Genomic DNA, 12,819 nt, shown 5'->3' on the forward strand with positions numbered 1-12,819 from the left:
CATGGAGTCTGTTTCTGACCGTTTGAGCAGACACATGCACATTTGTGGCCTGCTGGAGGTCATTTTGCAGGGCTCTGGCAGTGCTCCTCCTGCTCCTCCTTGCACAAAGGCGGAGGTAGCGGTCCTGCTGCTGGGTTGTTGCCCTCCTACGGCCTCCTCCACGTCTCCTGATGTACTGGCCTGTCTCCTGGTAGCGCCTCCATGCTCTGGACACTACGTTGACAGACACAGCAAACCTTCTTGCCACAGCTCGCATTGATGTGCCATCCTGGATGAGCTGCACTACCTGAGCCACTTGTGTGGGTTGTAGACTCCGTCTCATGCTACCACTAGAGTGAAAGCACCGCCAGCATTCAAAAGTGACCAAAACATCAGCCAGGAAGCATAGGAACTGAGAAGTGGTCTGTGGTCCCCACCTGCAGAACCACTCCTTTATTGGGGGTGTCTTGCTAATTGCCTATAATTTCCACCTGTTGTCTATTCCATTTGCACAACAGCATGTGAAATGTATTGTCAATCAGTGTTGCTTTCTAAGTGGACAGTTTGATTTCACAGAAGTGTGATTGACTTGGAGTTACATTGTGTTGTTTAAATGTTCCCTTTATTTTTTTGAGCAGTGTATAATATAAAGTGGCTAGTGATCCATTACATCAAGATGGCAAGATGCAGTAGATGGTATAGAGTACAGTATATACATATGAGATGAGTAATGTAGGGTATGTAAACATTATATGAAGTGGCATTGTTTAAAGTGGCTAGTGATACATTTATTACATCCATTTTTCCATTATTAAAGTGGCTGGTGTTGAGTCAGTATGTTGGTAGCAGCCACTCAATGTTAGTGATGGCTGTTGAACAGTCTGATGGCCTTGAGATAGAAGCTGTTTTTCAGTCTCTCGGTCCCAGCTTTGATGCACATGTACTGACCTCGCCTTCTAGATGATAGCGGGGTGAACAGGCAGTGGCTCGGGTGGTATCAAACACGGAAACAATTTATTCCGTTCCAGCTATTAATACAGTATGAGCACGTCCTCCCCAATTAACGTGCCACCAACCTCCTGTGCTCTCAACACACTGGGCAAACAAAAAAAATCAGTTTCTCCAGGATAGTAACGGTATGACTACGGACCGTTTGGACTAGCCTCAGCCTGTAACGGTATAACTACGGACCGTTTGGACTAGCCTCAGCCTGTAACGGTATGACCATGGACCGTTTGGACTAGCCTCAGCCTGTAACGGTATGACTACGGACCGTTTGGACTAGCCTCAGCCTGTAACGGTATGACTACGGACCGTTTGGACTAGCCTCAGCCTGTAACGGTATGACTACGGACCGTTTGGACTAGCCTCAGCCTGTAACGGTATAACTACGGACCGTTTGGACTAGCCTCAGCCTGTAACGGTATGACTACGGACCATTTGGACTAGCCTCAGCCTGTAACGGTATGACTACGGACCATTTGGACTAGCCTCAGCCTTTAACGGTATGACTACGGACCGTTTGGACTAGCCTCAGCCTGTAACGGTATGACTACGGACCGTTTGGACTAGCCTCAGCCTGTAACGGTATAACTACGGACCGTTTGGACTAGCCTCAGCCTGTAACGGTATAACTACGGACCGTTTGGACTAGCCTCAGCCTGTAACGATATGACCATGGACCGTTTGGACTAGCCTCAGCCTGTAACGGTATGACTATGGACCGTTTGGACTAGCCTCAGCCTGTAACGGTATGGTATGACCATGGACCGTTTGGACTAGCCTCAGCCTGTAACGGTATGACTACGGACCGTTTGGACTAGCCTCAGCCTGTAACGGTATGACTATGGACCGTTTGGACTAGCCTCAGCCTGTAACGGTATGGTATGACCATGGACCGTTTGGACTAGCCTCAGCCTGTAACGGTATGACTACGGACCGTTTGGACTAGCCTCAGCCTGTAACGGTATGACTATGGACCGTTTGGACTAGCCTCAGCCTGTAACGGTATGACTACGGACCGTTTGGACTAGCCTCAGCCTGTAACGGTATGATATGACCATGGACCATTTGGACTAGCCTCAGCCTGTAATGGTATGACTACAGACCGTTTGGACTAGCCTCAGCCTGTAACGGTATGACTACGGACCTTTGAATCATTGGCCATTACCCCCACCTGTGGAGCTGTTGGTTGTACATCGTGAGTTGTCGTAACCAATCCACATCCAACACAACTAAATATAGCTCAGAACTTATCCTGTACTGTCGTGGCTAAAAGACAAGACAGACCAACCCGAACATCGGCCGTGCACAGCAGGTGGCTGTCCTATCGCCTCTGACCACAGCACATCAACTGTCATTTTCTGTTCATATCCTGACCATCCTAAACCCAGCAGCTTTGCACAGCCAAAGTTCTTGTCTCTGTCGTGGTTAAGAGCATTGGAGGGAAGAATGCTTCTGTGGTGTCGTGGTTAAGAGCATTGGAGGGAAGAATGCCTCTGTGGTGTCGTGGTTAAGAGCATTGGAGGGAAGAATGCCTCTGTGGTGTCGTGGTTAAGAGCATTGGAGGGAAGAATGCTTCTGTGGTGTCGTGGTTAAGAGCATTGGAGGGAAGAATGACTCTGTGGTGTCGTGGTTAAGAGCATTGGAGGGAAGAATGACTCTGTGGTGTCGTGGTTAAGAGCATTGAAGGGAAGAATGACTCTGTGGTGTCGTGGTTAAGAGCATTGGAGGGAAGAATGACTCTGTGGTGTCGTGGTTAAGAGCATTGGAGGGAAGAATGCCTCTGTGGTGTCGTGGTTAAGAGCATTGAAGGGAAATACACTACAACTAAAAATAGCACTGTCTTTTGGGAGTAGTATTAGTACATCATCAACTGAGAGAGAGAGACACAGACAGACGTTTACTGTTCATATTTGATTGTTTATTTCCCCTTTTGTTTATTATCCATTTCACTTGCTTTGGTAATGTAAACATATGTTTCCCATGTCAATAAAGCCCTTAAAATGTAATTGAATTGAGAGAGAGAAACAAAGACAAGAAACAGAGAGACAGACACAGACGGGAGACAGGCCAGTGAGTTGTGGCAGTATTAATCGTCAATTGATGCAATTTAACTTCTTAGCTAGCTGCTGATGCTTTCAGTTGCCAGGCAACGCTGAGGTGGCTGACTGCGGTTTAAAGAGACAGAGACCTTTCAACCAGGAGTTGCAGCTGGGGCTTTGCTTACTGTCTCACTGACTCACATGCAGGTTTCTTTCTGTGTTTAAAGGTCTAATGTATTCATGTATACACAGACCCTATGATACATTTCAGGTGACACAGGTTACAAATTACAAACAATTACATTACATTGCATTCTGTGTAGTGTACAACCATCAATGCATTGATTTTTCCAATAGGGAACAGAAGGAGAATATACAATGTACGTCAGACAAACTGGATCCCCAGTAATAATAGTCACAATTCCAGGTGGTGATCAGGTTGTCAGGAGCGATAGCTAATCAATACACATTCCTCACATCCGCCGATCGATCAGTTCAGACGGGGACAGATTGGCCAAGCCAAGGGAACTCCCAATACTGTAGGTCAGGAACATATCTCACCAAAATAATCAAAGCGCTGCCTCTCCTCATACCCTGTCTGCATCCAAAATGGCATGTCACTCCCTTTGGCACTCTGCCTATGGGCCCTGGTGAAAAGTAATGCACTATACAGTGGAAAGTATTCAGACCCCTTGACTTTTTCCACATTTTCTTACGTTACAGCCTTATTCTAAAATGGATTAAATGGAGAAAAAAAATGTCCCTCAATCTACACACAACATTGCATAATGACAAAGCAAAACGTTTTTTTCTTTTTTTACATTTTAGCACATTTATATATCACATTTACATTCAGAACCTTTACTCAGGACTTTGTTGAAGCACCTTTGGCAGCGATTACAGCCTCAAGTCTTCTTGGGTATAATTTGATATGATGAAGCTACAAGCTTGGCACACCTGTATTTGGAGAGTTCCATTCTTCTTTGCAGATCCTCTCATGCTCTGTCAGGATGGATGGGGAGCGTCGCTGCACAGCTATTTTTAGGTCTCTCCAGAAATGTTCGATCGGGTTCAAGTCCGGGCTCTGGCTGGGCCACTCAAGGACATTAAGAGACTTGTCCCGAAAACACTCCTACTGTGTGCTTAGGGTTGTTGTCCTGTTGGAAGGTGAACCTTCACCCCAGTCTGAGGCCCTGAGCGCTCTGGAGCAGGTTTTCATTAAGAATATCACTGTACTTTGTTCCATTCATCTTTCCCTCAACCCTGACTAGTCTCCCAGTCACCGCTGCTGAAAAACATCCCCACAGCATAATTCTGCCATCACCATGCTTCACCGTAGGGAGTGTGCCAGGTTTCCTCCAGACATGACGCTTGGCATTCAGGCCAAAGAGTTCAATCTTGGTTTCATCAGACCAGAGAATCTTGTTTCTCCTGGTCTGAGAGTCCTTTAGGTGTCTTTTGGCAAACTCCAAGCGGGCTGTCATGTGCCTTTTACTGAGGAGTGGCTTCTGTCTAGCCACTCCACCATAAAGGCCTGATTGGTGGAGTGCTGCAGAGATGGTTGTCCTTCTGGAAGGTTCTCCCATCTCCACAGAGGAACTCTGGAGCACTGTCAGTGACCATCGGGTTCTTGTTCACTCCCCTGACCAAGGCCCTTCTCCCCCAACTGCTCAGTTTGGCCAGGCAGCCATCTCTAGGAAGAGTTTTGGTGGTTCCAACTTCTTCCATTTAAGAATAACGAGGGCCGCTGTGTTCTTTGGAACCTTCAACGCTGCAGAAATGTTTTAGTACCGTTCCCCAGATCTGTGCCTCGACACAATCCTGTCTCGGAGCTCTATGGACAATTACCTCACTAGCCAGATGAAGCTAGCTGGCTGCTTATAACGTTAGCTTTGGGCAACAGGGTTAAGTAGCTGGCAAGCTATTTATTTTCATGAACTGAAGTTCAATTTAAATTGGCGAACAACAAGTGGCAACCTAGCTAATACTTACTCACAATGATTCCTAAATCATTGCTAAGAATAATGAAAATGACTGCAGTTTCTACTGGTCATTGTTTTCAAGCTGGTTGTATTGGTGCTAGCTAGATACCAAGCTAAAGCTAGCTAACCCAGAAGTTGTGGTCGAACAAATGATGCTTTATTACCAACGCGGTATTGTAAACACATCGTTCGTGGCCGGTGTTTGCTTGTTTGCAGACTTTTTTGTACAGCTTTGACAGTGCTACTATATCTTTTTTGACACGCAAAGACCCAAACGGCGTTCCATAGTATGTATGTTGTGAAGCTAATGGCAGTGACGGTATTACTGTGTAACTCCGGTAGGGCAACATCTGAACAATAGTGCACTTTGTAGTGTGTACTGGTGCTCGACAAGTCGGCGAAAGCCAACATCACCCACGACAGATTACGGTTGATTGTCAAGGGAAATTAATTCCATTATCTTGGCTTTAATGGATTTCGCCTTTGAGTTGTCTCGCTGAAATGTTCTCACTCTTTCAAATGACTGCTCGATCCACACAGCAGACATTGTGGGCTAAGTTATGAATGCTCAGTGTTGCCAACAAATTTTCAGGGTAAGTTGCTAGAGGCAGGTTGATTTGTTGCTAAAATTTGCTAAATGACGTTGTGATGTCATTGCGTGATAACGTAAAACTGCGTCATTACGTAGAATCCACAATAACGTTACTCAAATTGACTGGCCAAAAAATATGATTTGAAAATATGATTTGACATTTGTTCAGGTACAGACTCCCACTCTTTCCTGTACTTCTGGCTGTACAATTTTGATTGAGACAGGTTGATTGATGTTGTAAGTTCTGTTCAAGATCAAACATTCGTGACCAACTATATGCCATACAACTCTCCTTCCGTGGCCTCCAACTGCTCTTAAATACAAGTAAAACTAAATGCATGCTCTTCAACCGATCGCTGCCTGCACCTGCCCGCCCGTCCAGCATCACTACTCTGGACGGTTCTGACTTAGAATATGTGGACAACTACAAATACCTAGGTGTCTGGTTAGACTGTAAACTCTCCTTCCAGACTCACATCAAACATCTCCAATCCAAAGTTAAATCTAGAATTGGCTTCCTATTTCGTAACAAAGCCTCCTTCACTCATGCTGCCAAACATACCCTTGTAAAACTGACCATCCTACCGATCCTCGACTTCGGCGATGTCATTTACAAAATAGCCTCCAATACCCTACTCAATAAATTAGATGCAGTCTATCACAGTGCCATCCGTTTTGTCACCAAAGCCCCATATACTACCCACCACTGCGACCTATATGCTCTTGTTGGCTGGCCCTCGCTTCATACTCGTCGCCAAACCCACTGGCTCCAGGTCATCTACAAGACCCTGCTAGGTAAAGTCCCCCCTTATCGCAGCTCACTGGTCACCATAGCAGCACCCACCCATAGCACACGCTCCAGCAGGTATATCTCTCTGATCACCCCCAAAGCCAATTCCTCCTTCAGCCGACCTCTCCTTCCAGTTCTCTGCTGCCAATGACTGGAACAAAATACAAAAATCTCTGAAACTGGAAACATTTATCTCCCTCACTAGCTTTAAGCACCAGCTGTCAGAGCAGCTCACAGATTACTGCACCCGTACATAGCCCATCTATAATTTAGCCCAAACTACTACCTCTTCCCTACTGTATTTATTTACTTATTTTGCTCCTTTGCACCCCATTATTTCTATTTCTACTTTGTACTTTCTTCCACTACAAATCTACCATTCCAGTGTTTTACTTGCTATATTGTATTTACTTTGCCACCATGGCCTTTTTTTTGCCTTTACCTCCCTTAACTCACCTCATTTCCTCACATTGTATATAGACTTATTTTCTACTGTATTATTGACTGTTTGTTTTACTCCATGTGTAACTCTGTGTTGTTGTATGTGTCGAACTGCTTTGCTTTATCTTGGCCAGGTCGCAATTGTAAATGAGAACTTGTTCTCAACTTGCCTACCTGGTTAAATAAAGGTGAAATAAAAATTCATAGGGTTTGGCTCGTCATACCCGTACTACTGCTGCTGCAGTCAGCCAACAATGATTTGCAATTTGCTGAAATTGCTGCTGGCCTTCTGCTGCCTGTGCACGAGCTGAGCGCCTGCTGCTGATGTCACTCACAATGCACTTTCGCAGCCAGGCACATATGTTGTGACTGAGTGTGTGACAGAGAAAATCGTTTTTGTGTCATTTAGAGGGAAAATGCATTTTAGCGTTTGAGTCACTTTTCAAAAGTTGCTAAAAGTTCCAAATACATTTTTTAAATGTAGCTAAATTTGTTGCTAGGTGCTGTTTGAAAAAACAGTTGCCGGGGTAGTCTGAAAAGTTGTTAAATCTAGCAACAAAATTGCTAAGTTGGCATCACTGTGAATGCTGTGTAGCGTAAAATTTGACGTGGCATCATTACGTCATGTACCTACGTCCTATAGGTATGTATTCACGTCAGCTTTGACATCGGTTTTGCAGATCGGCGTTAAACTAGACAGACATCGGGCCAATAACGATGTTGGCATTTTTAGCTAATATCAGCCGATTCCGATATGTTCACTGATATATCGTGCATCCCTAGTGTGTACCTTTCCAAATCATGTCCAATCAATTTAATTTAGCACAGGTGGATTCCAATCAAGTTGTAGAAACATCTCAATGATGATAAATGGAAACAGGATGCACCTGAACTCAATTTGGAGTGTCATAGTAAAGGGTCTGAAAACTAATGTAAATAAGGAATTTCTGTTTTATATTTAATACATTTGCAAAAATTTCTAAAAACCTGTTTTCGCTTTGTCATTTGTCTGTAGATTGATGAGGGAAAAAAATATTTAATCAATTTTAGAATAATCTACAAAGTGACCAGTCTGTCTGGCCAATACAATCGTTAGGCTAAACAAAGTGACATTTCAGTGTCTCCCATGTTGGCAAATTGATCTTGACTACTTTGTTTGGCCAATACAATTGTTAGGCTACACAGAAGGAGAGACTTCAAAAAGATTGTATCATTAGTGTCAATAAATGAACTCAACAACAAAAAAAAAAATTCCACGTAGCGTTTTCCCGAACACAGATCAAGCCTAGTTCTGGAGTAAAAAGCAAGCTCAATGGAGTCTCTCCTTTTGAAAACTCTCCACAACGGTGCATGTAATCCTATACAAAGCCTAAGGCAGTCATATGACATGCATCACTGCATCACTGCAGACATCGGCACACACTCCTCAAAACAAGCTTGTCTTTGACGCACTGCAGGCAGTTTGTTTTATGAAAGCTTTATCACTAAACAGGAAACATTAACTATTCATCTATGCCATTTTTTTAAATCACCAGTGAATATAACCGGAGGCAACGTTCAAAGACTAGAGCCCAGAGCACCATGCTGCTGTCACCACGTCCATGTGTCTGTCTGTGTCCCAGTACCCCACAGGTACATCACACAGTCCTTTCTCTGACTGCCTGGTCTATGTTGGGAAGCTGTTATGACACACATCTCTGCTACAGCCAGACAATCTTGTGTCCCTATTTTATTCTCAGCATCACAGGTCATTATGTCAAGTCAAATTTTATATGGCAGCGGACCCCCTCCCCCCCCCCCCAAAAAATAGAACTGATGCATGAATAGTAAACATATGAGATGAGTCAGTCTACTAATTGTCATATCCCCCCACAAAAAATTATCTCCTAAAAGTTGGACAATCTGATGTGTTTATTACAAGGCGATCAAAAATAAATAGAATAATGTTTCACTGTCATTTATTTTGTGTAAAACTACTATGTATTCATGAAATTAAATGACTAATTGCAATCAAAATACTTGGTGGTTAACTCGTACTATTAAATGTATTTCAGCTTGAGTACTTTAATGTACAACATGAAGAGGGTATCATTAGCATATAAAACACATCAAAAACGCTTTCAGGTCATTTTATGTCAATACTGATTGGTTAATAGCAGGCAATAAGCTACTTTTCATGATATCCCTATCAGAATTACAAAGAACAGTTTGAAACCAGTGGCACACCGCAAGGTGTTTGGTGGACACCCCCAGTGGCACACCGCAAGGTGTTTGGTGGACACCCCCAGTGACACACTGCAAGGTGTTTGGTGGACACCCCCAGTGGCACACTGCAAGGTGTTTGGTGGACACCCCCAGTGGCACACTGCAAGGTGTTTGGTGGACACCCCCAGTGGCACACTGCAAGGTGTTTGGTGGACACCCCCAGTGGCACACTGCAAGGTGTTTGGTGGACACCCCCAGTGACACACTGCAAGGTGTTTGGTGGACACCCCCAGTGGCACACTGCAAGGTGTTTGGTGGACACCCCCAGTGGCACACTGCGAGCAGTTTGGTGGACACCCCCAGTGACGCACTGCGAGCAGTTTGGTGGACACCCCCAGTGACACACTGCGAGCAGTTTGGTGGACACCCCCAGTGACACACTGCGAGCAGTTTGGTGGACACGTCTGTATTTTAAAGCATTTATTTCCAACCAACAACCTCTGACATTCATATGAATAGTTCCAACTGGCCATCCAGTTTTTAAACTGAGGGCAAATGATGCAACGTAGACCTATGATTGTTTTTGGTCAGTGACTGTGGGGCCTCAGGCACGTTCTCTTAACACCTGTTGTTATAGCGAAACGACAGTCACTACACAGGTGCAACTTAATGTGAAGTGTTATCATTTTCTGATTGTCTTTTTCAGTATAATTATGAACAAATCAGAAGAAGAAAAAAACGCGTAACATTCAAACAGTTGTAAAAAAAAAAAATAAAGATGGATTTGATTGTAACAACAGTTGTATAACGGTCTGCCTACTATTCATTTAGAATTGCCGGAGCATCTTCAGTATCCTAATGACTGTCATACTATCGATATGGAAAGAAGGTCTCACTGCACTGTGCCACAATTAGCCGCTGCAGTAGATAGATCTATATCCTATATGGCACTGCAATAGCCTAGGCTATCATTCACTGTGTGCTCCACCTGTAGCAATCGTTCTTGTTTATAACAAAATACTTCCATAGGAAGGTTTTCATTTCAATGGCTCTTCCTCATCATGCTCCCTTGGCAAACTAAACTGCTGAAGAGTAAACATTCAAGGCAAACCGAGGGAAGCGGCGACAAACATAAAAAAAAAAAAAAAATCCCTTGCATTTTGTCGGAAAATAAATGTCAGAATGTAGTGTGATAAATTGTAGAAATGTAAGGGATAATGATATGCGCTACAGTATTGCCAGCGGTGGCTACAATAGGCTACACAATCATAACAAACCCATAGTGTATCAATTGCTCTCCAGCGCCGTGCACGCAGCAAATGGATTCAAATGTATCCACAACATTTACGCATTCTTCATAACGTAACACGGAAATTAAAAGACAAATACATTATGGGACTGATTTTACAGAAATTTCCCGAACAGTTCAACAGGGGCGTGAAACAAATGCGCTTACCTCTCGTTTCACATTCCACAGTAATTTCTCTTTGAATTCTTCATCTGTGGACGAACCCATGGCTCTCCCGTGTTCTTACGTCGGTCTCTGTGACAGACGAAGTGACAGCAACAAGAGTCAACCTGATTGTCCTCAATCAAGGATATCTAGTGCCTTCCGTCCTTTCTAAGCTTTGTATTTACTTTTTCCTTCCTTCCTTCCTACCTTCCTTCCTTCCCTCCCTCTCACAGCAGTGTGCTGGTGCCTCCTGACAGCTGGCCGTTGACGCATGTGTGCTGCCGCGGAGCATTGAGGAGCCATCTACAGAGCCCCTCGGAATGACGTCAGCGGAGCAGGGACCAGCCCCCTTCAACACTCTTTATCAATGGGCTTAAAATCACTTCACATACTGGATCTCCCGCTTCCCCGAACGCAGCTCCGGCACTTTGACAGGCAGATATTAATAGCTCCCCTCGTCCCTCTGTGTGTGAGAAGAGGACTGGAGGATTGAGGGGTATTTGAAGGTGTGAAGCTAAGCAGAATTTTAGCTGTAGTCTTTTGTATTTAACATGAAAGAGCCATGGGGGTTTCAAAAGACAGATTGACTCACACAGAATACCAACACAGATAGGAAGAGACACACGCAAACACACAATACTGTAAACACACACACACACAATACTGTAAACAACACAACACACAATACTGTAACACACACACACACACACGCACACTCAATACTGTAACCAACACAACAGACACACACAATACTGTAAACAACACAACACACAATACTGTAAACAACACAACACACACACAATACTGTAACCAACACAACAGACACACACAATACTGTAACCAACACGACACACACACTCCTGTAACCAACACAACAGACACACAATACTGTAACCAAGACAACAGACACAATACTGTAACCAACACGACACACAATACTGTAACCAACACAACAGACACACAAATTCTCATTCTCTCATCTATTTTGGGCTCTATTCCTGTGAGTGTGACGCAATTATCACATTTTTAATTATATTGTCATGTAACATCGGCCAAAGTAAATAGCCCTGCTTGCATTTGTTCTTCATTCAATTATTACAAAGGCATTACCATTATTCTGATCTATGGCATAGGTTTGTCTGAGCCTATTTTCAGGCTAAGAATATCTTGAATGAGGAATATTTTGAGGGAAACGGCTTCCCGTTTTAGAAATGATGTCATCGCATGTCAGGCTGCAGTAGAAATAAATCAATGTGGTCATTAGCATCATGAGATACACACACACACACACACACACACACACACACACACACACACACACACACACACACACACACACACACACACAGACACACAGAATAACCTTTCTGACTGGGACCTTTTACTGTCATTATACCTCTAACTAGCGCCCCCAAGTGGCCTGTCAATGAACTACAGCTGTCTGCCCAGAACCACGCCCGTTGCTTCCCTCCACTGGTTCCAGAACCACGCCCGTTGCTTCCCTCCACAGGTTCCAGAACCACGCCCGTTGCTTCCCTCCACAGGTTCCAGAACCACACCCGTTGCTTCCCTCCACTGGTTCCAGAACCACGCCCGTTGATTCCCTCCACTGGTTCTAGAACCACGCCCGTTGCTTCCCTCCACAGGTTCCAGAACCACGCCCGTTGCTTCCCTCCACTGGTTCCAGAACCACGCCCGTTGATTCCCTCCACTGGTTCTAGAACCACGCCCGTTGATTCCCTCCACTGGTTCTAGAACCACGCCCGTTGATTCCCTCCACAGGTTCCAGAACCACGCCCGTTGATTCCCTCCACTGGTTCCAGAACCACGCCCGTTGCTTCCCTCCACTGGTTCCAGAACCACGCCCGTTGCTTCCCTCCACTGGTTCTAGAACCACGCCCGTTGATTCCCTCCACTGGTTCCAGAACCACGCCCGTTGATTCCCTCCACAGGTTCCAGAACCCCACCCGTTGCTTCCCTCCACTGGTTCCAGAACCACGCCCGTTGCTTCCCTCCACTGGTTCTAGAACCACGCCCGTTGCTTCCCTCCACTGGTTCTAGAACCACGCCCGTTGCTTCCCTCCACTGGTTCCAGAACCACGCCCGTTGCTTCCCTCCACAGGTTCCAGAACCACACCCGTTGCTTCCCTCCACAGGTTCCAGAACCACGCCCGTTGATTCCCTCCACAGGTTCTAGAACCACGCCCGTTGATTCCCTCCACAGGTTCTAGAACCACGCCCGTTGATTCCCTCCACAGGTTCTAGAACCACGCCCGTTGCTTCCCTCCACAGGTTCCAGTGGAATATGGACAGATGTAACGGTGTCAGATGGT

The 12,819-nt window shown here is 45.0% G+C and overlaps 1 protein-coding gene across 1 annotated transcript in view; it reads right to left on the reverse strand.

Annotated features, from left to right (window-relative positions):
- Positions 1-10,943, reverse strand: part of sgsm2 (small G protein signaling modulator 2) — a 107,722-nt gene extending 96,779 nt beyond the window's left edge. The window contains exon 1 of the mRNA XM_029716122.1: positions 10,490-10,943. Within this exon, the coding sequence (XP_029571982.1) occupies positions 10,490-10,549 (60 nt within the window). The 5' untranslated portion in view covers positions 10,550-10,943. The remainder of the gene's footprint in view (positions 1-10,489) is intronic.
- Between the last annotated feature and the right edge of the window lie 1,876 nt (positions 10,944-12,819).

This window comes from Salmo trutta, chromosome 26, assembly GCF_901001165.1.
Source record: "Salmo trutta chromosome 26, fSalTru1.1, whole genome shotgun sequence".
NCBI classification, from domain to species: Eukaryota; Metazoa; Chordata; class Actinopteri; order Salmoniformes; family Salmonidae; genus Salmo; species Salmo trutta.